Genomic DNA, 24,054 nt, shown 5'->3' with positions numbered 1-24,054 from the left:
TGCTCAGAAAATGTAAAATGAATAATTGTTCACGTCACTCTTCGACTATCTAACATTTTATTATTTCATTTTCGGTTCTCTAATCTAATCTATACCTTTACTGATAACGTACAACATAAGTAACATGCAAACAAAAATAATAGTTTATATAATGTTGTGATTAAGGCACTTGGTTAGAATATCATTTAACAAATAAAGTACTGTTGCTTATTTTATATACCTCTGTTTCAGTTCATAAAACAATTATTTAAAATTGTGCGGTTTTTTTTAAATTGACCAGCTGACCTAGAGTCCTGGTCAGAAAACCAACACCCTGAGTTATTGTATAGTTGTGCGTTTGATATAGTTAAATATTTACAATACACATTTAAAATATAATTTATCGATAATGCACATACCAAATATGGTATCAATGTTAATCGATGACGATAATGCACATACCAAATATGGTATTATTGTTAATCGTTTTTAATACGTAAATCAAAATACATAAAGACAAATAATAATTCTACCAAGAACAGTTTGTTTACTCTACGGTTTCTATAGTATAAAGTACAATACTGTACATGGCAGTACATGGTTGTTTAATAAGTACCATACTGTACATGGCAGTACATGGTTGTTTAATAAGTATATTTATACAAAATAAACTTAGTATCAATAGTTTATAAAAATAGTATATAAAAAGATTTAGCTTTTCTTTAGTTTAAAAAAAAATAAATTTATCCCCTTGTTGTTTTGCAAGATCTACAACTATGATTTAAAAAAAAAATTCTGAGTAGATTGTAACACTCTAAGAATGTGGACGGTATATACATATAATTGTTTGACCCATCACCTTCAGTAAAGTTGAATTTGCCACCCTTCCAATCTGGTCAATATCACCCTAAAGTATTATCAAGAAAGAGTGTCACTCTTTCCTGGTATTTATTATCCATAGGCAGGTTGTCGAACAGTGACTATATATATTATGCAATACATAGGATATATGTTATGTTGACATTCTTACCAACTATGGCAAGGTAAAATATGCCAAATAACTAGTACTGAGATGCATCATAACTGTTGCTTAATTTTTGATACTGAAAATATATATCATATATATTTATATTTTTATAAAGGCATGATTTTGGTCAAAATAAATTTCATGACATTCATAAATATTCTATAAAATGTGAATGAGACCATTTACACACATGAATGGAATACAGTCAACTCTCACAGTCAATACCGGACACCGTTGGGATAACCAAATATGTGTGGTTTTCTGGAAAGTGTTTTTAATGGTAATGAATTTGGGACCTTTTGGGCCTTGATAACCGTCTGGTATTGAGAGAGTCTACTGTATTTATTATTTACCTAAATATCCACATAATATTTGGAAATTTAATCTGGTCCTGTACACAACTTTGTTCTCATTTTCATGATTAGTGGAAGTTACAAGTGACTTAAGAGAGAATATACACAAAGGTCATCAAGATACCAATCTACTATAATAAAATACAAAGGTTTTTATGGCTCTACCTGCTCATACATAGCATCTATTTCAGTTTTGTAGGTATTTTCAATTTGCTTTCGACGTGCTTTAAATGTTGGCGTCAACAAGTTATTTTCAACGCTGAATAACTCGCTTGAAACATGAATCTTCTTCACCTATGAGTACAAAATATAATGTTACACAAATGCCATTTGTAGGTGATGAATACAATACAATTTGTAGGTGATGAATACAATACAATTTTATTTTTAGAGAAAATTACAAACTTTGAAATATTACAAATAGTTTTATTGTATTTTATATATCGCTTGACCATAATATATTTGTAATCTTTTGTATGCAACTTTTTAATCATGTATTTTCTCACTTTAAAATCTATTTTGTTCGTTTTGAATGCAAATAAAAATAAATCTGCACTCATTGAAGTTGACATTTATGATACTGCTTTTTATTTTATAACAACTATCACTGAGAGATCAGCCATTATATTCCAACAGTAAACCAGATATATCTTTTGGTTTAAAGAATAATAAATGTGAAGAAAAATGTGTGTTACCTGTTCAAAGCCTTTTAAATTACATTCTTTTGCTACCTTGACCATGTCTTCAAAAAGTTTGTCATAAATTGTCTACAAAAACAGGATTGCTACCATTTAACAAAACTATGGCACAACTAGAACATTTGTATTAAACTATGACACAACTAGAACATTTAAACTAATAAATGCATTACAATATGTTACTATAGAAAACACTGTCAGGTTTTCAATGATAAAATAATTTCAAAATACATGAGCAATTCGATAATTTATTTAAAGATTTATAATTTACTAACCTTGTGTTTGCATAATTCTTGGAATGTCATGTCTAAAGATTTAGATTTTGCGTACTTCATCAACTCTTCTTCATCAGGAATGACAATCCCTACAAGGTTCGACTATAATGAATAAATAATAAATAGTACAGTATTCTAATTTCTATACAAAATACTGTACATGCTTTTTTCATTGCCTAACAGAAGTGGAGTGACTTGTTGGCTATTGGGGAAAATAAAACCAACAGATGAAGGAATGATTCACTCTAGTTATTTTAAAATTCTACCGGCTGTTTTTATACATTGGTATTTATTCAAAATGACATAAAAAAGCATGAATCATCACGTTTCAATACATTAAAAAAAATAGCACTTACACATTTACATCAAAAAAGATAAAACAGGGTTATTCTATGTAAAAGGGATGAATTTAGACACTGGTTTGAATGCAAGCAGGGGAGGATTCCCTTGACAGCAAATATGAAATTATAAACTACTATTATACTATATGATTTATACATTTTTAACTATTAATATTATATTATATGTTACCACTCCCCTGTAATCTTACAGTTAAATTGTGAAGGATTAATTACATTTAAATTCAAACAACATGAATCAGACAACTGTACCTTAAGGCTATACCCAAAGACGAATGCCTGAGCAACGTACAGCGACTTGATGTACACATTCTCAATCTTTTCTGGTGCAACATATTCTCCTTGTGATAACTTGAAGATGTGTTTCTTACGATCAACAATCTTTAGCTGTCCAGTCTAAAACAAATCCATTAGATACATTTCTAATATAATAATGTTAGAGTACTCAATCAGTACGGAGTTCATCTTCAAACAACAGGTGTGGACGTTATTCAATTCAGTGTTTGATATTCCTAATAGTAATATTTACACTTTGTGTATAATACCTGCCATAAAACATACTTACTGGTAACCACTCCCCAATATCTCCAGTGTGAAGCCATCCATTTTCATCAAATGTGTCTTTAGTTTTCTCTTCATTTTTCAGATAACCTTTGCTAAGAATTGGCCCTTTTACACAAACCTGAATTGAATAATTTCTATTAATTAAAACCTAAATTATTGTCTTTGAAATTGTAAAAATCAAACCAAAGGTGTTAATAATTTAGGACTGGTATGGCGTACTTACTTCTCCTTTATCATCACTTGCAAAGTATTCCATTTCAGGTACATCAACCAACTTAATCATACAACATGGAATTACACTTCCAACATGTCCAAAAGATACATCTCCTGGATAGGTGAATGTACATGCAGCTGTGCATTCTGTCTGACCATAGCCTTCAAATACCTATGATAACAAATCAATTCAAATCAATCTTTACATCTAGTAGGTAAATGTAAAAACAACAGTAGATTCTGTAGCTCAAATATAGCTAAAAAAATCATGCCATTCCATCATGACTCAGTCAATTCAAACAATGACTATATAAACCATTATTTGTTTCACACACCATCCAGCAGCAAGCACAAAACTTGAAGAATGGGAATCCAATGTTTTCTAAACCAAGTACCTCATGAGGCTTACATACAGTAGTGACACTGTACTGGCAAGAAATACTGGAACCATGTCTGACAAGATTTTAACCCAGAATTTGAGATTGGTAACATATCAACGACCGATGCCACTGCATTACTTTGTTGACATTACTTAAAGTAAAGTTAATTGTGACCTTACCCAGCATCCCATTGCTGACCTGAAGAAGAGCATTTTTTCAGGAGATAAAGGAGCAGCTGCAGCTATCATCATTCTAAGTTGCCCACCTAACATTAACTACAAACAAAAAACAACAAAGAGTTATAATATTCATTTATTTTGTGAAATCTTTGGGTAATTCAAGTCTGCCATCATCTCTGAATGTTAACAAACAAACAATTCAAAAGTTTACCTGAATTTTCTTGAACACCAGTTTATCCCAAATTGTGTCAAAGCAGATTTCTCCCCTAAATTTTAGATTTCAAAAGTTGATCAGACATACTGAATTGATAGTAGCAAACTATTTAATATTATTTTTAAGTTATCCTTGGCCTAAATAAATTAAGTTTCAAATAAATGAATTTTGAATTGAGTGAACAATCATTATTTGTATCAAAGTTTTACCTTTCAAGTGCCTTCCTCTTGGAATTCAATGCCATATAAAACATTTTCTTTTTTAACCATGAAGCAGAATTAACTTGCCCCATCACCTAAACAAAATCATTATTGCAGTTAATGCCTCATTGACACCTGAATCAGAAAAACCACTCATAATACTGGGTTTAATCAATTCCTATTTAAACACATCAATACAGTATGTTATTTTTAATGAGTAATGTATATAGGTGTGTATATAAATCCAAGTTAGTGGGTGGATTTCAATCGAGATACAAATAAAATAAGCTAAAAAAATGAAAAAAGTTTCAATCTTTCTTTAAATAGAGTTACTTAGCTAAAAACATAAATACAAAATTTAAAAAAACAAAGTTTTATGAATTTTCTTTAAATAGAGTTACTGGGAGAGAACAATTTTAGCGAAAAACATAAACACAAAATTTGAAAACAAAATTTTAGGAAACTTGAGTGATCTTCTCTTGAAGATGAACAATTACTATTTGTTAATCCTGTGCTATACCTTATCATAAATCCTATTGAGAACTCGAGGTACCGATGGAAAACTAGCTGGTTTTAGAGCTTGTATGTCATCAGTTAGAAGTTTGGGATTTCCCTGAAATATTCCAACCCGACCTCCATGGATGTAAGCTAATCCCTGCAACGCACAACAAAGATAAAAAAGATTACTTTCAAAGTTAAATATTTTGTAATCACATAACATTTTTTGAATTTTGTTTACATATAATTTGAAAATATTTGATTTGATTGAATTTCCCCCTAAGCAGTTGGTTTCTTTTTTAAATATGAACAATGGCTTTGGGAAGTTACAACAAATATCAAACATTGTCCTCCGGCAGTGTTTATTCAAATAATACTAGAAATAAGTTTATTCATTCACAGAAACTTAATTCAACCATATGTTGTTTGTAAGTAAGTTAAGCTCAAATACAAAACAAGAGAAAGAATAAAATGTTATTCATAAATTAAAAAATAACAAATTATAAAAAATAGAATAACAACATAATGATACTATTACTAAACTACTAAACTAAAACATTAAGTACATTGCAATATATATATATATGAATATTAAAACGGTTTATAATTAATTTACAAATACTCTATTATTTAACATCTAACACATATATAAATATGTATGTTACTCACATGCATAGCTCTTTCAAACATATGCGCAAGTGGAAGGTACGATATGTGGCTGTAGCTTGGATCCACTGAAAAACAGTCCTAAAAAACAATTTGGTTAGATAACATTTCTTTTTAATTAATTAAGTCTTCACAAAGTTAAGACGACAGAATGCTAAGCTCCGCCCACTTTGCATGCATAAATGAGCACCGTCTTGTGGCTTCCCATCCTGAAGTCCCTAAAAATGCAGCAAATTTAGCAAAAAATACAACCTCCCATGCAAAAGGCCTGGAAGGCACTGATAAAATATTACCATTATGTTAAAAAATATTGAATATATTCATATATATTTGTATGGTTTTTTTAAACAAACCTTTGTGTACTCATAGACACCAGCAATATCAGCTATCAGATTAGAATGGGTCAGAATAACACCTTTAGGCAAACCTTGAAATACAAAGCAATAACAAAAATCAAACTATTTTATTACAATTTTTACCCTCAATATATAGTAGTGAAAAGTAATAAATTAGTAATAAAATACTGTGGAAATTACAGGCAACAACAAAGGCTGAACTCAACAAAATCACAATATACTCAGACTCTTACCAGTTGTTCCACTTGTATAACACACAGAAAAGACGTCATCAGGGTTTGGTAACTTTAAAAATAAAAAAATAAATATTGCTACGAACCAAATATCTATTCAAACGACAAAAGAAACAAATAGGTATAAAAAATATTTCATAAATGACATTCAAAATGGAAGACAAAAAGAGGATTTGTTACCTGTTCTTCTTTCTTGTTTTCCTGACCAAGTTTTAGCATTTCCTCAAATGTCAACACTTCTATTCCTTTACTGCTGCAAGCTCCTTTTATTTCTTCACTCACTTCTCCAACCATTAATACAAACACTTTCAACGTTGACATTTCATCTGACCTCTTCAGCAATTTGTTTAGTTTGTCAACAGTGTCAAGAAAGATCAATGGTATATTGGCTGTGAAGATATTAATTTGATGATGATCACATGCCACAACATGGGTGGTAGTTACCAACATTCAGTCTAGTGGTACTGAATGTAACCACTATGGGTGCAGATTGGTGGTAGTCATTAATATTAAGCTCTGTCTATGACTACCAAACTAGTTTGACAATAAATTGTGATATCTCCAAATATGGTAGTGATATGACATCATCATGTCCATTTATTGGCACCTCACATTTTTTTGTAACATAAAGTTTGATGATGGTCACATGGGTGTAGATATTGGTGGTAGTAACAATTAGTTTGAGGGCTGGTGATGATATTTGATGATGATTATGAATACAACAATATGTTGAGAATACCTTGATTAATAATATGAACACAAGCATCATCTCCCAATGTGTCATAAAGAGGTACTGTTATCATGTTGAACTTAATACAAGAATGCTCTGCAATTACCCACTGAAAAAATTATGTAATATTAATTAATAATTATTATGAATTATCCCTTAAAAACATGAACAATGAAGTATGGGTAATTTTGCAGTTTTAATGTTATTCACCTATGTAGAAAAAAACAAAAATAATGAGTTCACTTATAAAAGACAAAAAAAAAACAGTTAAATTAACTCAAAATTTACTCTTGTTTTTTTCAAGTACACTTTTTTCAGAGCCAAAAATTATTTTACAACCGTGCATTACACTATGATACATACTCTAAAATACTAATAATTCCAACTAAAAATAGTATGTCTCTTGGCGTCTTTTAGGCTTATGGCTTAAAGTATCTAGAACAACTTCCTTTATCAAATTCTTACACACAGAAAATAGGTCTTTACGAATAAACTATCATTCAATTAAACAATCAAGTCAAGGTCACAATACAACAATAGCAAAGCACACCTTATTATTACATTTTTTTTAAAGTATCATTAATTTGCTCTGTTAGAGGGTTTCTTTACCTCTGGTCTGTTATTGGCGTAAATACCAATGTAAGTATTTTGTCCTGGTGAAAATCCTTTCACAACCATTGCCGAGCCAATTGCATATGCACGATCCAGTACCTGTAACAAATGCAGACATTAAACACATTTATTGTCATTCATATCAAACTCTCCAATTACATGATGGACAACTACTGTATCTCTTGCTCTTAAACTGAAGTCTCATTTGAAGGTTAGGGAGTAGTGTGGAAAATGTGGCACTAGGTCAGGATTGAACTTTAGACCTTGTAATTTGGAAGACAAGAATGTTAACCACCAAGCTACAGCTCTATTTTTATTATATCATGTACCATTTTTTTTATGCAAGTGTAAACATGTATTCTTAGATTTAAATTGTTTCCCGACCTACTTAATATGAGTTCTATTGAATTAGCAGCCTACAAACTCTTTTGTTGGCAAAATGATTCATCTAGGCTTAACAGAACATTGTTATATAAGGTCATTAGAACTAAACAGTAAAGTATACTTACCTCTTGGTATGTGAGCCATTGGAATGGCTCTTCAGGTGCTGGCCGCCAGCCAAGACATGGTCCATTTTCTATTATATGGAAACAATAGGATAAGTTATGTTATGCAGTAAAACCAACAACAACTGTATAATAGTACAATATTTGAGTAAAAATTGATTCACAATCTTGTAAAAAGCGGCAACTTCAACAAAGAAAATGTGATAAACACAAAGATTTAATTGATGTTTTCAAAACTAAAGCTCTGTCTACATTATCAAATTAGTTTGACAAAAAAAGTGTGATGTGCCCAAATATGGTAGTGATATGACATTATAAGTCCATATACTGTATGGGCACATCACATTTTTTGTCACATTGATTAGATAATGTAGACAGAGCTTTATTATTTAAAACACATTCAAACTTGCAATAATTTTATTCCTTTTGTGACAAAATAAAATGAATCTAATTGGATTTAAAGTGATATTGCAATGACTTACTACTCTGTTCATTGCCACGAATCATAGCTTGATACATGGTTCTGGCATCTTCGTAAGTATACTCAATTAAGTCTGGTGTGCCATCCTCATTGATATTTGTCAATGGAGAAATGTGAATTCGTTCATCACCCTACAAAAAAGAAAGAAGTTTCTTTTTACTATTATGTGGATTCATAAATAAATATTAATACTCAAACTTGATATTGTTAATTGTTGCAATGTATTTTATATACCCAACAAATAATAATAATAAAATAACCCACTGGGCTAAACTGGAAGGTTTACCCTCTTTAAAGATGGTTGAAATAACATTTTTTAAATAAAACCATCTAGCCCAATGCATTATATTGTACAAAACCACAAAAGAAGAGTTTAAAATACTTACTGGTAATATTACTGATTGCTTGATAGCTTTAGGAGAAGAAGGGCTAGTTTTCTTGACAACCAGATAGATGACAGTGCCAATTGCAATGGTTGCTGCACCATAAATAAGTAGTTGATAATCTATTTCATTATCCATGATTTCTAATTGGTCATTAGACACAGGACGTACAGGTAATGCTGCAATAAACAATAACACACATGTCCATAAACTGACAGAGAGAAGGCCTACAGATATGGATGGTTAGTAAAAATACACATCTTATTTCATAAGGGATAAGGGGTTTTTTATTCAAAATGGTTAAATTGTATTAAAAATATTCCTATTTCAAACTGGCGGTTGAAAGTCCACCTAAATTTGATAATACACAACAATTAGACTGTAACTAGGTTTTTTATAGCTACAAAAATATAATTTATCTGATATACATCATATATCTCTTTTGTACTGTTAACATGGTCGTATAATCTTATTCTTAAACGATGTTTACAAATTGCCATTTTGAAGGTACGCATACATAGAAGACCTACTCAACTGTAAAATAAAAACAATTTAATTATTAAAAATAAATATTCATTCATCAAATTAATGATCTACCTGGTAAAATAAATAACCTAGATCCTAATATCTGCACTTTATCATTTTTATCGCGACCAAAATTAAATAAATGCGACCGATTTCAAACGTAGACTGATATCATCGTAAACCGGAGCGACTACGGCGGGGTTTCCCCTTCTACTGGTGAGCTGCTGCGTTTCGAGTCGAGAGTGCGACCGCGGGGATTCCCCTTTTTATGCCTACACCGTTCCGTATTATTTTGCTTTTCATCATGGTTTCGCAAACCGTTCAAATCGCGCATAACAGCAGTTAACACTTTACGTTGGGGCGAATTTGTAATGGGGAGACTTTAAATGGGGCGACTTCCTGAGGTGGGCGACTTGAATAGTAGGCCTAGCTAGATGATGAATAAAACATGCAGTCTGAGTAAGCATGACCTGGATGGGCTATCTGTGCGTCTGCTACTACTAGTAGTACAGTAGTACTAGTTAGGCCTAAACTAAGCCTACCTATAGACTAGGTAGTAGATTGGCTAGAGAGTTAGGCCTAACTACCATACAGTAGGCCTACACTAAACACGCCTCAATAAAAATAGCCTATCCCAGCCCCTCCAGGCTTATTACCAAAATGAAAGCGCTTTAAATGAATGTACCTTTCCGATGTTATTACACGTGTCACGTAGGCCTACCCTCTCACCCAGAAAAAATAAACACGCTGTCTGGCTGTGTGGTGTGTGATCTGAGCAGCTGCAAAATGCATCAGGAAGTTCCCACTCTCTGCGCATGCTCTTATCCTAATCTGCTGACCTGGATCATCCATTGTCACTTTGTTGTTATACAACACACTTCTCGTAGGCGTGTAGAATATGCGTGTAATAGCGTGTTGAAAAATAAAGCAATTTATACTGTAGAAGTTCACGTTCTCCGAGCACTTTTACGGTCCTGGGCCGACTGTGCCAAAAGTTTAACAAAAAATGCTGCAATGGTTGATAAACTATCCTAAACTTGATCATTTGTGTGGTTTTTTTTCTGTACACCACCAAGACGATAATAATAGCTAAAAAGAAATGTGCGCTAGCTGCTAGTTTTATTTGCAAACACGAGCAAAATCACAGTTTGAAAATGTTATCCGCAACTTTATACATAAAAAAACTTTTATTGCTCGTGGTTGCAAACTAGTTGGTTAGTATAGACTTAAAGCAACATTTGTATTACCGTCTGCCAACAGCATCCGTTCATTCCCAACATTCCAAGTAATAATAATAATAACTCATTACTTTATACTAGCTACAGATCTAATTGTATCTTGTTCTTTTAACTCATTTGCCGGGTTATTTTCTTCAGTGTAGGATAAAAAGAAACCCGGGACTAATAGCATATACTTACCCCAAACGACAGAAAACAGTGATGTTAAGACAAAAACAAACATTGTGATTGCTGTAACTTATCTTTAAACGTACCAAGTCTGAGTCTTTGTATATCACTGTAAACAATTCATTTGAATGACAATGGATTTAATCTATTTAAACGGTCATGTGATCGTAATTTCTTGTACTTCTTGATCCACTTTCAAAAAGTTTAAAATGAGGGCGCATCGGTGAAATTTTTAAATGTTTGTTTCATTTGTTTGTTTCATTTATTTTCTACACATTGAACAAAAAAGAACAGATAGTTTTACTTTAGAAAAAAAAGAAGAAGACAATGTGTGAAAGGAGATCAAATAAGTAAAAATTACTTTAATTAAGCATAATGTTATTGAAACAGCCATGGCCCGGCCTCCTCCGGGTCCCACAACTAATGATCACATGACCCCACGCCAATTATTGATGAGGACCCGCCGCATATTGTGAGGATCCCTCCGCCACAATTTTACCTACCACACTCCGGCCCAAACGTGGAAGATTAGATACAACAAACAAGACAAATAAAATAAAATAACATTTCTTCTTTTTTTTTTTTATTGTTGTAAACATTTTGTTTATGTTTTAATTGGTCTGTATCATCTGCATTCGCCAACAATTCAAGGGGCATAGTCACATTGCATCATGTCATAGTATAATAACAACTCTGATTATTAAATAAGTTCATTTGGATCTGATAATGTAATGTGAAAAAAGGTTACTTCTATATGATCCAATATAGTGATTATCTTCATCGTTTAATGAATTATAAATTACCGGTAATTTTCAGTTTATATTGACATGCAACAGAGAAAACTGTGAGAGAGTTAGGAAGACGCAGACGAGATTCGACCCGGAATTTCAGACATCATCATTAGGGCATTCAATCGTACAAACAGGGAGGCAACAGCGGTCAAATTGAAGTAGTTCTCTTGTAGTACTTTATACGTTTTAAACTCAAAATAGGTCGTTCTCTCAGACTTTATTATGGAGCTACTTATAAAATGATGGAGTATATTATGTTCATCAGATTATGTTACCATAAATGTCGTAGTTATATTAATCTATAGTCAATAATGCATATTGTAACGTACACAATACCAAGACAGTTGATAATATTACAATTAAAAATAAAGTGGACCGAGCGTGTATTTCTGGCTCAAATCAATAACATTAATTGTATTGATGACTTCAATAAGATATCATTTCATTTGGTAAGCATTGTCTGGAATAAGAATTCTTCTTGCAATCTGTAATAGATGAGTCCAAATGAACTTTAATTGTTAGGCTTGTTTGAAGTTCCAATGTTGGTTATTTCAAGGCAATATTAGGTCTTATGTAAACTTTCTGTGGGTGTGATCTAATAATAATAATCGCTTTTTAATTGATGCACCAGAATAAACCAGAACAGAAATTTATTATGATATCAATTGGCTGAGATGTAATCCATATTTTAATGATTGCATAAAATAAATAAAAAACTGAAACACACAGAACGGAGACGGTGTATTTTGCCGCCGTGAATTTCTCAGCGGCAATAGTTGGAGTACATTAGAACAGAGACCATCATGAATTCGAATAATCGGGGCTAAAAATAAACCATTCAACAACCTTTACTTGACAACTTCCATCAGTCACGTCATTCATTTTTCTAGAATTCATCTTGCTATTGTTATATATATATATAAGTTATATCGTATTACATTCTAATAATTATGTTTAGTTCATAATTATGTTGATGATGATATCAAATAACAAGCATGCTAAACCAATGACATTTCCAACAAAGAACATCCTATTATTCCTTTTATACTTATACTAAATGAAGGTAATCAACCTGTAGTTTGCATAATACGCGATTCGAGCAACGAACCCTTAAGCTTGTCCATCACATCGTCACTTTCCTGCAGACCACAAGGCTGTGCAGACCTACAAACTTGTTGGCAGACTTGCTGGACTTGTTATCTGTACAACTTATGCAATCTCATTCAATGACTTCAGAGATCCTTAATAGCGAATTAAAAAAATCGATTATGGATTTGGAAGAGTAATTGCACATTCGATATACTGCATGAAGATTACCAAGAAAGATGTACATACATTTAATAATAGGTACGTAAACTATTTTAAATTATAGGGTATATAATTATTACGAAGTTAAACCGAATTGTTTTTTCCTAACCCATCTAATGTATACAAACTGATGTGTTTTACAAATACTGTATGCGTAGGGTGTAGTGGGGTGCATAAGGGGCTTGTAGATCTGGCGAACATACGAAACATCTTGTTGATCTGCCTTATTTTCAAAACTTGTGTTCTGCCGCGCTTAATTGCCCATCAAAACCAGCAGCATTGGAAACAAATGACCCCATGTATTCTTTAATTCGTTTATGTATGTTAGTCCTAATCGCTTTTACAATACTTGACAAATCACGGCTAGAATTGTATAGTATTATTACTTGTTTTCCAGTTCTTGTTACTGTCGTCAATGTAAACAGCTCGCCGAATGTTGTTGACGGTATGTAGGCCTCTACACATACTTATTTTAAGATATTTAAATAATTGAATTATTAAACGAAGTACACAGAACCAACAGACAAACTGAGTATGATTATTGAGAAACAGCAGAATGTAATGCCTCTCATGAGTTAAAATAACTATTGACAACGTGGACTCTTTGTCGGCAGAAGGTTACGGTATACCACTTTAATGGTGGTATGATCTAAGACATTCCTTTTTTGGATGACCACTCAGCATGTAAATTGAATCCCTTTTTAAAGGATTTAGATTGCCTATCCCTGGTACCATAACAATTATGGTGGCTTCCTTTTTTTAAATACTTGATAAACTAACTGATTGGTGTTTTTTTCACATTGTTTTTTTATTCTTTATTTTAAAATAATTAATTATAAAGCTCCGTTTGTATTATAATAAAGTATATAATTACAAAATGAAAAATATATAAATATAAATACTAAATATTAAATGACATTTAAAATATACTTAATTAAAAAAATGCACCCAGGAGAGTAAACAAACTAATTGTTTAACGGGCTGTACAACCCACTATTATTCATGTTTTGTTCTTATTATTATATGTAACTAGCGCGCGAAATTTCGGAAATAAAATGTAAATCTGTCGTTTTTATTCAGTATTTTATTAAATCATCAAAAATAAAAATTTCCAAAATAAAACAGCTATATAAATTCTTTTTAGGATTATGTGAGGAACCTCTGGGTGTTGAAAATGGGACGACGCCATTGGCGGCATCTAGTTATTACGTCAATTACACAAGGGCTAATCGTGGTAGATTAAACACTATAAATGATGGTGATGGATTTAAAGGAGGATGGAGACCGTCTAATCAAGACGATAATCCATGGATTCAAGCTGATCTGAAAAAGAATACCATCGTAACTGGAATCATCACACAAGGTAAACATGGAGGAACTGCAGCATGGGTGACAGTGTATAAAGTTCTTTACCGTGATGATGGAAGTACCAACTTCCAACTTATAAATGCAAGTACCGTAAAGTTTGGTTTATTTTACATGCACTACATAGGCCTACATCATCGTCGACCCTTTTCCTCTCTTACCGCCTCTCCGTCCTGAAATCTGACGAATTAATAAACAGTATTAACCTTAATTATTACATTGTAACTGTTATTTAGGTATTTACGGGGAATAACGATAAGAATACTCAAGTTATAAATATGTTTTCTTCACTTATAATTGCTCGAGTCATCCGCCTTCATCCAACTGAACATCACGAACATATTGGCATGAGATTTGAAGTTCTTGGGTGCAAAGGTAACTTCTTTGTTTCTGAACTATAGCAAATTTAACAATAAAGATTTTGATTACAAATACATCTGTGCACGGAAAACAACAAAACATCTTTAATTACAAAATTTGATTACTAAATATAGATAGTACGCGCAGAATAAATCATCTTATGTTGAAATCGTACATTTTCATTCTCAAGATTGGTGCGCTGATGCCTTAGGAATAGAAGATGGAACAGTTAAGTCAGATCAGATAACATCATTTTCTTCTGAATATATGTGGAATGGATTTAGGCTAAATTCAGATTGGGGATGGAGAGCAGGCAGTGACGATGAACAACAATGGATTCAAGTCGACTTCCTTAAAAATGATACAGTGACTACTGGGGTCATTACGCAAGGAGGAGGAGGAGGTTCCGTGACATCATACTGGGTGACGTCATTTGAAGTATCTTATAGCACGGATGCTGTAAACTTTCAGGAAATTATGAATGGAAGTAAAGTTGTAGTAAGTGTATTATTTGACATTCACATTGAATAATAATGTATTTTGCTGAAGCTGCTCATCTGCATTGTTCATCTTTAATGTTGTATTAGTGTGTAATGTTATTGTATGTAGGCCTATAATTGATATTGCTGGTGGAATACATAATAGAAAGTAAGCTACAGCTTTAGTTGAAAAATTAAGTAGTGAGAGGTAAATAATTATTGGATTTCGTTATTAGTGATTTGCTTTTTGTTACACAACAATGGAAATCATTACATCATGTCCATCATCTTTTAATTACTGTGGAGAACTTTGTTTGAGTATGGCACGCCACATTAATGCAACTGAGCTTCAAACTTCTTTCCTAAATGTTGCGCTCCATGCGTTTCAATTTGTTGTTATATTTCTATGTTTTTCATTTTTAAATAATACAAAAAAATGAAAATGTACGATTTATTTGGAGTCAAGATAATTTTTTAATTATTCATATTTATTGTAATGATGCATTTTAATATTATTTGTAGGAGTTTGAAGGGAATACAGATACAAATACCGAAGTAACTCACATATTTCCGATCCCTATAACCACTCGAGTCATACGAATTCATCCAACCAGTTGGCATAGCAAAGTAGTTATGAGATTTGAAGTTCTTGGTTGTAGAGGTAACGTCGATCTTTTTTAAGCCGGATATAATATTAAAAACACAGATGCTAAACAAAGTGTATGATATGGAAACATTTATTCATGCCTATGATAACGATAGAAATAATTTACTATGGTAATAAATTGAACATTTGCTGCTAAATTTAATAATAAAAAATCATGCTAAAAGCCTCAATGCCCTTAACAATAAAAATAAAATTCAAGAATGTAGGTTTTTTTTTCAGAAACAAGATTTGAAGCACAAAATACCCACCAAGTACCAACTGAAATACAGACTCAAATACCAACTCAAATACCAACTCAAGTACCGACTAAAGTACCGACTAAAGTACCGACTAAAGTACCGACTCAAGTACCGACTAAAGTACCGACTACAGAACAAAATGCAGTACCAACCGAGGTTGTATTGATTGATTGACATTGACAATGTTGTGACGTTTACAATTTAGATATGTACATTAATTAACCAATGTTAACTTAATCTTTATCTTGTGAGGTGAAATTGTATGAGGGTTGTTATTACGTTGGCAAAATTAGTCCGACGTATTAATAAACAGGTCTTCCTCCTATAGGCCTACAAAGAAACTACAACGCTTTTACTTCTTTAAAATACAATTGTCGTTAAAGGTATTTCTGGACATAATGACAGGTATATCAACTATAGAAAATTCAATTTTAAAACTGTTTATGCCAAGAAATGTAACAGTGTTGGAAACAACAATTGAAGGTAAGATTGTTCTCATTATCATCACCGACCATCATTGTTACAATTATCGAATTGTTTAAGATTATTTATTATTAATTTATAGGTGTAAATGCAATGATGATACGTTTAAACGATTCCGAACCTGCAGAATTCATCATTGAAGCAGACACGAATGACTTTGTAAGGTTTCAACCTCTGACAATATTAGAAAACATTGGTAAGATATAAAACAAAAATGGCTGTATTACTGGTGTAACTGATGTATTAAGGAAATATGTATTATTTATAGTAATTATTATGAATATCTAATCACGTAAATAGTTAACTCCTTTCAAAAGTTGAACAGATTAAGAAAACGGAACATTATGTTAAACGGGGATATACAGTTAATGTAGTCGTCACACAAGCCTGGACAATAAAAGAGAAGAAGATAATCATATAATTCATTTATAATTAATTTATTTAGTTCGCCTTGCGGCCTGACAGTGGAATGATTTAAAAATGCTATTTTTTAATGCACTTTTATATTAATACAGAGTTGGTGTTAGCGATGTACATTAAATCATCAGCCGACATGATCAATTCAACAACTAAAAATAGGTCATTGTAAGTAAACTAAAACTTCTTTTAGCAAACAACTTTAATTCTAAATAAGAAAATACAATTTATTGTCTTGTGTCTGAGTTGTATTTTTTAAAATTTATATTTTTGTTACTTTTAACAATAAAATAATAAGAAATTTATTCGGAACAAAAAACATTAATAACTGAATCAAAAGGACGTAAGTTCAAGAAGAACACATTTAAAACAAACATTTCTAAATAATATGAATATTAAATGCTTTTACAAAGTTATGGTTATTACTTCCTTGAATACAGACATTTTTTGGAAGATGCCAATTTGGATAATTCAATACATACAACCTATTCGCTACTGAGTAATGGAATATTCTCGCTGTCAGCTTTTACATTTGATAAAAACAGAATTCAAATTGGAAGTAAATTTCAGCTACCTTTTGAACAGGTAAAATAATATTCTAAGTTTATAAATGGAGCTCTAACTTTATAGCTCCATGGTTTATATAACTATTGCATTGATGAAACAACATATCACAATGGTTAACAGGTTCATTAGATCGAAAACCTATAATATTTGTGGGCAAGTTGATACAAACTATTATGTTCAGATAGTGCATTATTTAGACTAAGGAAATTTTGAAATGAACAAAACCGTTTTTCTTTATTTTTGAGGAAAGTGAAGGAGATAGAGATAAAAAACAAAAATATATTATGCAAATATCAGGCTCTGGTGTAACCGTTGCTCTTACTGCTCTTCTTAGATTAAAAAAGAAGAGGACCAGCTTCAATATAAAATATGTGCCTTTATTAACAATCAAGGCCTGTAAGTTAAACTAGTTTTCATACTTTATTTTTGGAAACTATGTAAGAACGGTTTGTTTGCAGTGTAGACCAGTTACTTCGACAAACTTTAGTTTGCAAACTAGAGTAAACTACGAGTAAACTACGAGTAAATTACGAGTAAACTAGAGTAAACTACGAGTAAACTACGAGTTTGGCAAGAGAAGTATTTCCAAAATTTGCTATTATATGAGTTACGTCGGAAAATTTCTTGACAAACTAGTATGCCGAGGTTTGTGAGATCAACCAATCAAATAACAGTATTGGGGTTGCAGTCATTTGATACTCCAGATAGATAAATAAAAAAAAAACTAGTCGAAAGTAGACTAGCAAATTTTTGCAAGAACAGTTGTTCAAAGTTTATAGACCCGTTGATAAACTTTTGCAAATAGCAGAAAAATAGTTTAACTCAAATTCACATTTATTTACTCATCCTTTATAAATATAGTTTCATAGCATAAATGATGGCAAGGATCCTGCATAGAGAAGTTTACACTTCTGTTTTCGCAGGACCCTTTTACATAAAAACATAAAACAATAAACACAACATAATAGATACAAAAAAAACATTTCCGATATACATCTTAGAGTTGTTCATCAAGCCGTTCACCTTCCTGACAAACTAGTTTACTGAGATATGTGAACTCAGTATTTGTAGTCATTTGATGTCAACATGACAGGCTAAATAACAGGTAATATCAATTAATAACTGTAACCAAGTTTTCTATATTATTAGGTGGTCAAGTAAAGGATGCAAAATGGACGCAGGTAACACGTGTTCATGTAACCACACTACGTCATACGCGGTTTTAATGAGAACTACGCGCCAGGTAACCTGTACGTTATTTATTTATTTATTGTGAGTCCTTTTTCGGCGTGTTCGTTTTAATGATCAATTTGTCAATGTTTCTTACAGGTACCCCATTCTGATTCACACCAATTGGCATTAGGTTGGATATCCAGAGTAACCATTGGCTTATCTTTACTGGGGTTGATTTTAACTTTAATAACTTACTGTTGTTTCAGGTAATTTTACATTTGTTTATTCTGTTTTTGTGTATTTACTCGTATTTACATCATAAAAGTGTTTTCTAACAGCGATTTAGTTTGCTTTTGACAATCATTGACATTTTAATCATAGCATTGTACATATAATGTTTCTCGAAATTGAATAAATCAGATCAAACCAATACATTTCAGAAAGCTAAGAAACTCTGATCGGAGTTGGATCCACTGCAATCTAGTTTCCAACTTAATGATTCTTCAAAGTTTGTTTCTGTTTGGAATTGAATCAACTGATCACAAGGTTTGAATCACTCGACTATTTTTACGCAACAGTCATTATGCGCATGCTCATATTTCTAAGTGCACATGGACTTTTCGACTCAACAGCTATGTAGTCGCGTGGCGCATCATGAAAACGGAAGTTTTAAATATGTAATAATATTATTTTATTTTATTCAAATTCAACAGCGATAATTACCGCCACTTACAGGTTTGAAAAATATAATGTACGTATACAATTATTATCATATCATGATACATTAAATAGGCCTATATAAATTTGTCATTATAGTATCTCTGCATGATCGTGGCCATAGGATTGCATCTCACGGCGTTAAATGCGTTTATGTGGATGTTGGCAGAGGCAGTTTATATAGCATTTAAAGTATTGAGAACAACTCCTTGTGTTTATAACAAGATGTTATACTACATCATCATCTGCTATATTGTACCGGTGGTGGCAGTAGCTGTGTCACTTCTTACTACTTATAACAGTTATAGAGACCCGTATTTGTAAGTAATTCATTTCCTTTATTTTTAATTGTGCTTTATACTGGGTGACCTCTTCAGTAAAAAAACTGTTCTCCCAAAGGACCCATTTCGGATAATACATCTATACAAAACATACAAAGGAAAACGAGAACAAATATTCACAAGTTTATTAACAATAGCATCTTCCAACAACCTAAACTATCCTAAAACATCAATTTGCACCAACGCTGATGTAGATTGGATTATCATTCAATATGGTTTAGTTAACACTCTAATCGCCTAGGCCTCCTCTAGGCCTCCTACCTTTGTATTTTTACAAAGACTTCTTTTAATAATACGTTTTTCCTAAATTTAAATTGTTAATATTTCGTTTTGCGACATCTTTGGAAACAAACTATCTTGTATTGTGTTGTCTGTTCATTTTCTATGTAAATTTGAGAAGTATTTTTTTTTTCTAGTTGTTGGATAAATAGTGAGAATGGCCTTCGCTGGACATTCGTTGGTTCGGTATCGTTTATAGAATTGGTAAAGTACCATTGTTTATCATGGTTTTTATTAATCATTATTTTATGGACGAAATTAATAGCCTTTTTCTAACACTTTTCTGTGAATGATAATTGTTTTGTTTCCGACTTAGATAAACTGTTTAATTCTTGCAAAGATAATAAAATGTATCTATACAAGATCAAGAACCAATCGATCTCAAACAGAAACAGAAGATTACAGTGCTATTAAGTAAGTAACTTCAATGCTTTAAATTTTAATTATAGTTTTTTAAGTTTTAGATTTTATTACATTTTAAAATTTACATACTCTAGTATCTCTGTGATTTGTTTTAGTCAAAATTGTTATATTTATGTTGACAATTATTCTGTATAGATATGATTTAAATGAAAATAAAAAAATGAATATTCGTCAGATTAAAAGATAGTCAAAAGGATAAAATCGAACAACATAAATCAATACAAAATTATCAATTATTAATTACTAAATATTATAGGTATACCATTCGGTATAAATAAGCTTTTCAATTTAATTTCCAAATAGGAAATCATTAAAGGGGCTAGTCATTTTATTACCCTTATTTGGAGTGACGTGGCTTGTGGGGCCGTTCATGATTGGATCGTCATCGCTATGGTTAGAATACATATTCTGCATCATCAATGGTTTACAGGGGTGCTTTATATTCTGTGCATACGTTCTGCTAGATCCTCAGGTTTGTGCTTTGTTTGTTTTCTTAGATAAAACGACGTAAATTATTTATTTGTCTCATTAACAAAATCTTTTTTATAAAACAAGGCCATATACATGGCTGCAGTTGCGTACTCAAGTTAGTGTTTACCGACCAACAGACCGACATAGTGAGCTGTAGAGTCGTGCGACTAAAAATGTTGTGGAACGCATTAAGCGTAAAAGACTAATTTGAAACACAAATTGTTCGATTTAGAATTTAAGGGCTTTTTTCCTCTCTAAACAATTATTTTTATTTATTCACTTATTAATAGTAAATTAAGATCTATTTTGTTAATTTTCTTACATCCAAAATTGTCCCAAACCAATCAGTAATCAGATGATTTAACATTAATTAATTTATTTGATGATAATATTATAGATCCGTGATGTCGTAGGCCGCTCATTTGGGGTTAAGAACAAAGTATCAGGTATTAGTGTAAGTATACGATCTTAAGTAACTTAACTTAAGTATCAGTTATTAGTGTAAGTATACGATCTTAAATAACTTAACTTAAGTATCAGTTATTAGTGTAAGTATACGATCTTAAATAACTTAACTTAAGTATCAGTTATTAGTGTAAGTATACGATCTTAAATAACTTAACTTAAGTATCAGTTATTAGTGTAAGTATACGATCTTAAGTTGTAATATATCTATTATAGGTTGGATATTATTTGGTTTTTAAAAAATTGCTCACACTTGGCAATTTATACGTAACATAAAAAAGACAATAACTCAGGCAATCGGGGCTATTAAAGGCTTATCTATTTATACTTTCTGATTTAATTGATATCTAACATAATCTATTTTTAACTTATTTTCTATTTAGAGTACAATGGTAACACGAACATCAAAGGCAGAATAATGTTTCACAAAATGTTTTTCGGAAATCGTTTTCACATTGCCGACTGCAACACTCATCAAACAACTCAGCAATTTTTCACTAATTTGTGTTTTGAAGAAAAAATGTACAGTATATTAATGGTGATCAGGAAACATGGGGATCAAGACGCCATTACACGTTATATTATAGGCCGTCAAAAAAAATAACTGAAAAAAGTTACCGTAATCGATAAACTGCATGTGGAAACGGAGTTTAACCGATTCCACTCGACAAATCGTTGCGTTTATTTATTTATTTCGTTTTCTTTCAGTAGGGTAGCCCTCTCAGTAATAAAATAAAACTGCTCTTCCGAGGGGCCCTACGGCACATTTAAACAAAATTTGAAAACAACTTAAACTAAACTTAAACTAAACTTCAATGCATGTTCTCATTATTATTATAACTTTTATACCATATTTAAATATATTTCACTGGAACCATCCTAGACCACCGGCAACAATAAATGAATCTTAACAAGTGATTTAAAACGGTTATAATTGTTTTGTTTTCTTAATTCATAAGGTAGGCCATTCCAGAGTGAACTTCCATAATAAACAAAACTACGTTTGTATATTTCGAGGTTACATCTGGGCAAATACAACAGATTATTTTCATAGTTTCTGGTTTGAATATTGTGTACACTACTAATATATTGCAAAACATCACATAAGTATGAAGGTACAGATTCTTGTAAACATCTAAATATTGTACAAATTGTATGATATTCAATTCTTGTCTTAATTGTTAGCCAACCTAAATCATAATGCATTTGTCTAACAGGAGTTCGAATATCAGCACCTAGTATTAATCGTGCAGCTCTATTTTGTACCCTTTGCAATTTTAAAATATGGGCGTTTGAACCAGTACCCCAGACTGTTGAACAATAGTCAATATGTGATAAAAATAGAGCATTGTATAATCTTTTAATAATTTTAGGAGATGTAAAACTTTTCAATCTATAAAATAGATGTAGAATTTTTGATAGTTTTGCACATATAGAATCAATATGTACTTTCCATGAGAGTTGTTCATCAAATGTAAGTCCCAAATATTTAAACGTTTCAACTTTCTCAATCGGAATGTTATCAAAAATTACTGTTTCATCTGTTGTTTTATTAACACGTGCATGAGTACCAAAAAGCATGTTGTTATTGGGCATCTGGTTGTTTGGTAATTAAACTGAGGGGTTGAGTAGCGAGACAGCTATCCATTTTGATGATTTACATAGAGTACCTGGGCCAATACTCTGTGAAAGATATTGATTTACTTTCAGTTAAAATTCATTTCATAGATATGACAGATTTGGCCCTTTAACGGATGCGTTAAACGTTTCACTATCTAAGTGTACAATATAATAATATTTATGTGCTGTAAATTTACTTGACTGATTAAAATGAAATGATTAATTTTTATTGCGTTTAAAAATGTTGTTAAACATTAATAGTGAAAACATCGTGCTTATATTAAAATGTTTATAATTTAGCATATTTCCACGTTTTTAAGGTCATAAAGACAAGTAGGAAAAGTAATAACTGATATGAAAAGGAATTGTATCATAAAGTGACTACATATTTAATAATATTTCAGGATATATTAAAACAGATTCAAGTCACTGACGATAAAGTGTTTAATGTTAAATTTGTAGGTTTCCCGGTTTCTATATGACTACGTTTCCTATGTCAACAATAAACTGCCTTATATTCGTTATAGTTTCGTTGACGTTTGATCTGTCTGATACATATCTAATAAAACCACTTGGTGTGATAATAACAAGAAAGGTTGCCTAATGTAGGGTAACTAGAATTCATCACACTACATTGCAAATATTTTCACATTTTTAATCAGGAACTTTAGTATACAACACACATGTAACCATGAATACAATTTTAAAACAATATTTATATTTTATGTATAATTTACCGGTAATAAGGGACAGGTCAAAGATGATGACAATTCTGTAATATTTCTTCCTTACTTCCGATAAACCAGCCCCTTTAATCTGCTCACCAAAAATGACCTCTGCGATAAAAATCCCAGAAAATTAAATTACCGTGTTAATCATTTGGAAACACCCATGACCAAGTTCACTTCCTAGGTCTATCTATCTATTTATAAAAGCCAAATAACATTTGTTGAAGACTTTAGAAGACGACTTTAAAAGAAGGAAAAGAGACATTCTACCAGAAAGTGAGAATAAATAGCGCCATCATATTTGTTCAAGAGTGAAGAAAGTTA

General features: G+C 31.5%; 3 protein-coding genes across 4 annotated transcripts; 2 read left to right on the top strand and 1 right to left on the bottom strand.

Annotated features, from left to right (window-relative positions):
* Window positions 1-771: 771 nt before the first annotated feature.
* Window positions 772-10,901, bottom strand: LOC140051547 (long-chain-fatty-acid--CoA ligase 5-like). Of its 2 annotated transcripts, none has more exons than XM_072096796.1 (20): window positions 10,850-10,901; window positions 8,910-9,085; window positions 8,525-8,654; window positions 8,046-8,113; window positions 7,534-7,635; window positions 6,934-7,033; window positions 6,375-6,583; window positions 6,195-6,246; window positions 5,959-6,032; window positions 5,609-5,686; window positions 4,962-5,096; window positions 4,451-4,536; window positions 4,239-4,293; window positions 4,028-4,123; window positions 3,479-3,640; window positions 3,257-3,373; window positions 2,944-3,087; window positions 2,333-2,434; window positions 2,055-2,126; window positions 772-1,653 (listed from the first exon to the last, which is right to left on the bottom strand). In XM_072096796.1, the coding sequence occupies exons 1-20, from the start codon at window positions 10,890-10,892 to the stop codon at window positions 1,513-1,515; spliced, it is 2,142 nt and encodes a 713-aa protein (XP_071952897.1). In that variant the 5' UTR covers window positions 10,893-10,901; the 3' UTR covers window positions 772-1,512. The 2 variants fall into 2 exon arrangements, with proteins under 2 accessions (XP_071952897.1, XP_071952898.1); XM_072096797.1 differs by lacking the exon at window positions 10,850-10,901 and adding an exon at window positions 10,117-10,194.
* A 2,356-nt stretch (window positions 10,902-13,257) lies between these two features.
* LOC140052583 (lactadherin-like) lies at window positions 13,258-16,220 on the top strand. Its single transcript, XM_072098192.1, has 6 exons — window positions 13,258-13,381; window positions 14,081-14,404; window positions 14,608-14,676; window positions 14,852-15,159; window positions 15,663-15,801; window positions 16,027-16,220. The coding sequence occupies exons 1-6, from the start codon at window positions 13,258-13,260 to the stop codon at window positions 16,218-16,220; spliced, it is 1,158 nt and encodes a 385-aa protein (XP_071954293.1).
* A 135-nt stretch (window positions 16,221-16,355) lies between these two features.
* On the top strand, window positions 16,356-23,507 carry LOC140051540 (adhesion G protein-coupled receptor L3-like). The gene is made up of 14 exons (XM_072096786.1): window positions 16,356-16,529; window positions 16,612-16,725; window positions 17,045-17,114; window positions 17,387-17,531; window positions 17,848-17,909; window positions 18,663-18,756; window positions 18,843-18,952; window positions 19,127-19,232; window positions 19,503-19,723; window positions 20,161-20,227; window positions 20,340-20,437; window positions 20,750-20,918; window positions 21,315-21,371; window positions 21,766-23,507. The coding sequence occupies exons 1-14, from the start codon at window positions 16,445-16,447 to the stop codon at window positions 21,799-21,801; spliced, it is 1,434 nt and encodes a 477-aa protein (XP_071952887.1). The 5' UTR covers window positions 16,356-16,444; the 3' UTR covers window positions 21,802-23,507.
* The last annotated feature ends 547 nt before the right edge of the window (window positions 23,508-24,054 follow it).

The sequence above is a fragment of the Antedon mediterranea genome, chromosome 6 (genome assembly GCF_964355755.1).
Source record: "Antedon mediterranea chromosome 6, ecAntMedi1.1, whole genome shotgun sequence".
NCBI classification, from domain to species: Eukaryota; Metazoa; Echinodermata; class Crinoidea; order Comatulida; family Antedonidae; genus Antedon; species Antedon mediterranea.
The sequence above is the reverse complement of the archived record's forward strand: the minus strand, read 5'-3'. Positions and strand labels throughout refer to the sequence as shown.

Bases quoted from the DNA above. Each gene is read 5' to 3' on its own strand.
- LOC140051547 (XM_072096796.1), bottom strand. From the start codon at position 10,892: ATGTTTGTTTTTGTCTTAACATCACTGTTTTCTGTCGTTTGGG. The intron at 8,655-8,909 runs GTAAGTATTTTA...TCTTTTTTGTAG, and splicing joins AGCAATCAGTAATATTACCA to GGTGATGAACGAATTCACAT. The intron at 2,127-2,332 runs GTTAGTAAATTA...CTGTTTTTGTAG, and splicing joins AAGAATTATGCAAACACAAG to ACAATTTATGACAAACTTTT.
- LOC140052583 (XM_072098192.1), top strand. From the start codon at position 13,258: ATGTTAGTCCTAATCGCTTTTACAATACTTGACAAATCACGGCTAGAA. The intron at 14,405-14,607 runs GTTTATTTTACA...TAATTGCTCGAG, and splicing joins TGCAAGTACCGTAAAGTTTG to TCATCCGCCTTCATCCAACT. The intron at 14,677-14,851 runs GTAACTTCTTTG...TTCATTCTCAAG, and splicing joins TGAAGTTCTTGGGTGCAAAG to ATTGGTGCGCTGATGCCTTA.
- LOC140051540 (XM_072096786.1), top strand. From the start codon at position 16,445: ATGACAGGTATATCAACTATAGAAAATTCAATTTTAAAACTGTTTATG. The intron at 19,233-19,502 runs GTTTGAATCACT...TTGTCATTATAG, and splicing joins TTGAATCAACTGATCACAAG to TATCTCTGCATGATCGTGGC. The intron at 20,228-20,339 runs GTAAAGTACCAT...TTTCCGACTTAG, and splicing joins CGGTATCGTTTATAGAATTG to ATAAACTGTTTAATTCTTGC.